The sequence below is a fragment of the Lottia gigantea genome, assembly GCF_000327385.1.
Source record: "Lottia gigantea unplaced genomic scaffold LOTGIsca_11077, whole genome shotgun sequence".
In the NCBI taxonomy this organism is placed as follows: Eukaryota; Metazoa; Mollusca; class Gastropoda; family Lottiidae; genus Lottia; species Lottia gigantea.
In genome coordinates this window covers 1-1,309 of record NW_008707022.1, presented here as the reverse complement: position 1 = coordinate 1,309, position 1,309 = coordinate 1, and the positions used below count along the sequence as shown (strand labels likewise).

Sequence of the window (1,309 nt, the reverse complement as noted above, 5' to 3'; positions counted from 1 at the left end):
TTTTACAACTTTCAACTGGGAATGAAAACATTTCCGACTAACAATTTCACTCGTGATATATCACATGATCAAATCACGTGATACTAATATTCCAAAATGGTCGCCAAGGTTTGTACGATTATTTTGGCTCTCTTAATAAATGTTCACAGCAGCTTTCAAAACGGAAGTGCAGTGAATAAACTCAGGGTAAATGCAGCTATAGCTACACCATGGCCAATGCCACAAAGTTATTCATCGCAATCAATGACCAACAACGTTGATGCAGCCACATTTAAATTCAGTGTTGTAAATGAAGCGATCTTTTCTTGCACAGTGTTGCAAGAAGCCTTCAAAAGATACGAACCTCTGATATTTGGAAGACGTCCAGAAACGCTGTATTTTCATTCTCAAGCTCGTAGAAATGTTGGAGTATCTGGTGATATTGATGAATTGGTAGTACAACTTGGTAAACCTTGTAATGATGTGGATGCACCATCTTTACAATCCGATGAATCATGTAAGTTTATTTCAATCTATGGAGATAGAACGTTAAATTCCTAGTTTTAGGTATCTTTTATCCTTAGAACTGCCTTTTTATACATTTGATGCATATGCAGACGGTGAAGTCGTAAATTATAAATATCGGAATTTGAAATTTAAATATTGATTTTGTATATAAATTATAAATGTATATAAATTATAAATTATTCTCAGTGATCATTGCAGTGGCCATATTTACCATATATATGATTATCTTCAATATGTAGATCAAATTTTGAAGATATTATGTTATTTCTTATTGCAGATAAGATAAGTGATAATGTTATTTCTTACTGTAGATAAGTTAACTGATATTGTTATTTCTTATTGCAGATAAGTTAACCGTTCAAAATGGACAGGCAATGTTATCAGCTAACGAGTTATGGGGTGTTATCAGAGGTTTAGAAACATTCAGTCAGATTGTTTATCAAAGCCCTACTGGAGGGGTAAGCTACCAAAATGATATAAATTACAAAATTAAAACAATAATATAACTAGAGCCACACGTGGCACAGAGTGGGACTTTGCAAATGTAGCAAAATGCAAAAGATCCCGAAAAAATCAACCTTCCACGATAATTAGATCAAGCGCAAGAACAGTCTAAAGTTGAGAAATTTTCCATTTTTTAGAAGATTTTAATACCGGAAGTGGACGTCAGACCTCACAAATGAAAGTATCAGCAGATAGCCGAGGTCAATGACCTTTGAACTTGTAAAGGAGAAGGCCTAAAAAGGTCAAGATCAAGAGATATACGCCATTAAAATTTCAAATTGCTAACGACTATAAAACC

At 33.7% G+C, this 1,309-nt stretch overlaps 1 protein-coding gene across 1 annotated transcript; it reads left to right on the top strand.

The window, feature by feature from the left end:
* Positions 1 to 96: 96 nt before the first annotated feature.
* On the top strand, positions 97 to 965 carry LOTGIDRAFT_177006 (hypothetical protein; the record flags this gene model as incomplete). The annotated part of the gene is made up of 2 exons (XM_009047369.1): positions 97 to 496; positions 853 to 965. Coding segments are annotated over 2 exons (513 nt in total), but the record flags the coding sequence as incomplete, so codon positions are not given.
* Positions 966 to 1,309: the final 344 nt, after the last annotated feature.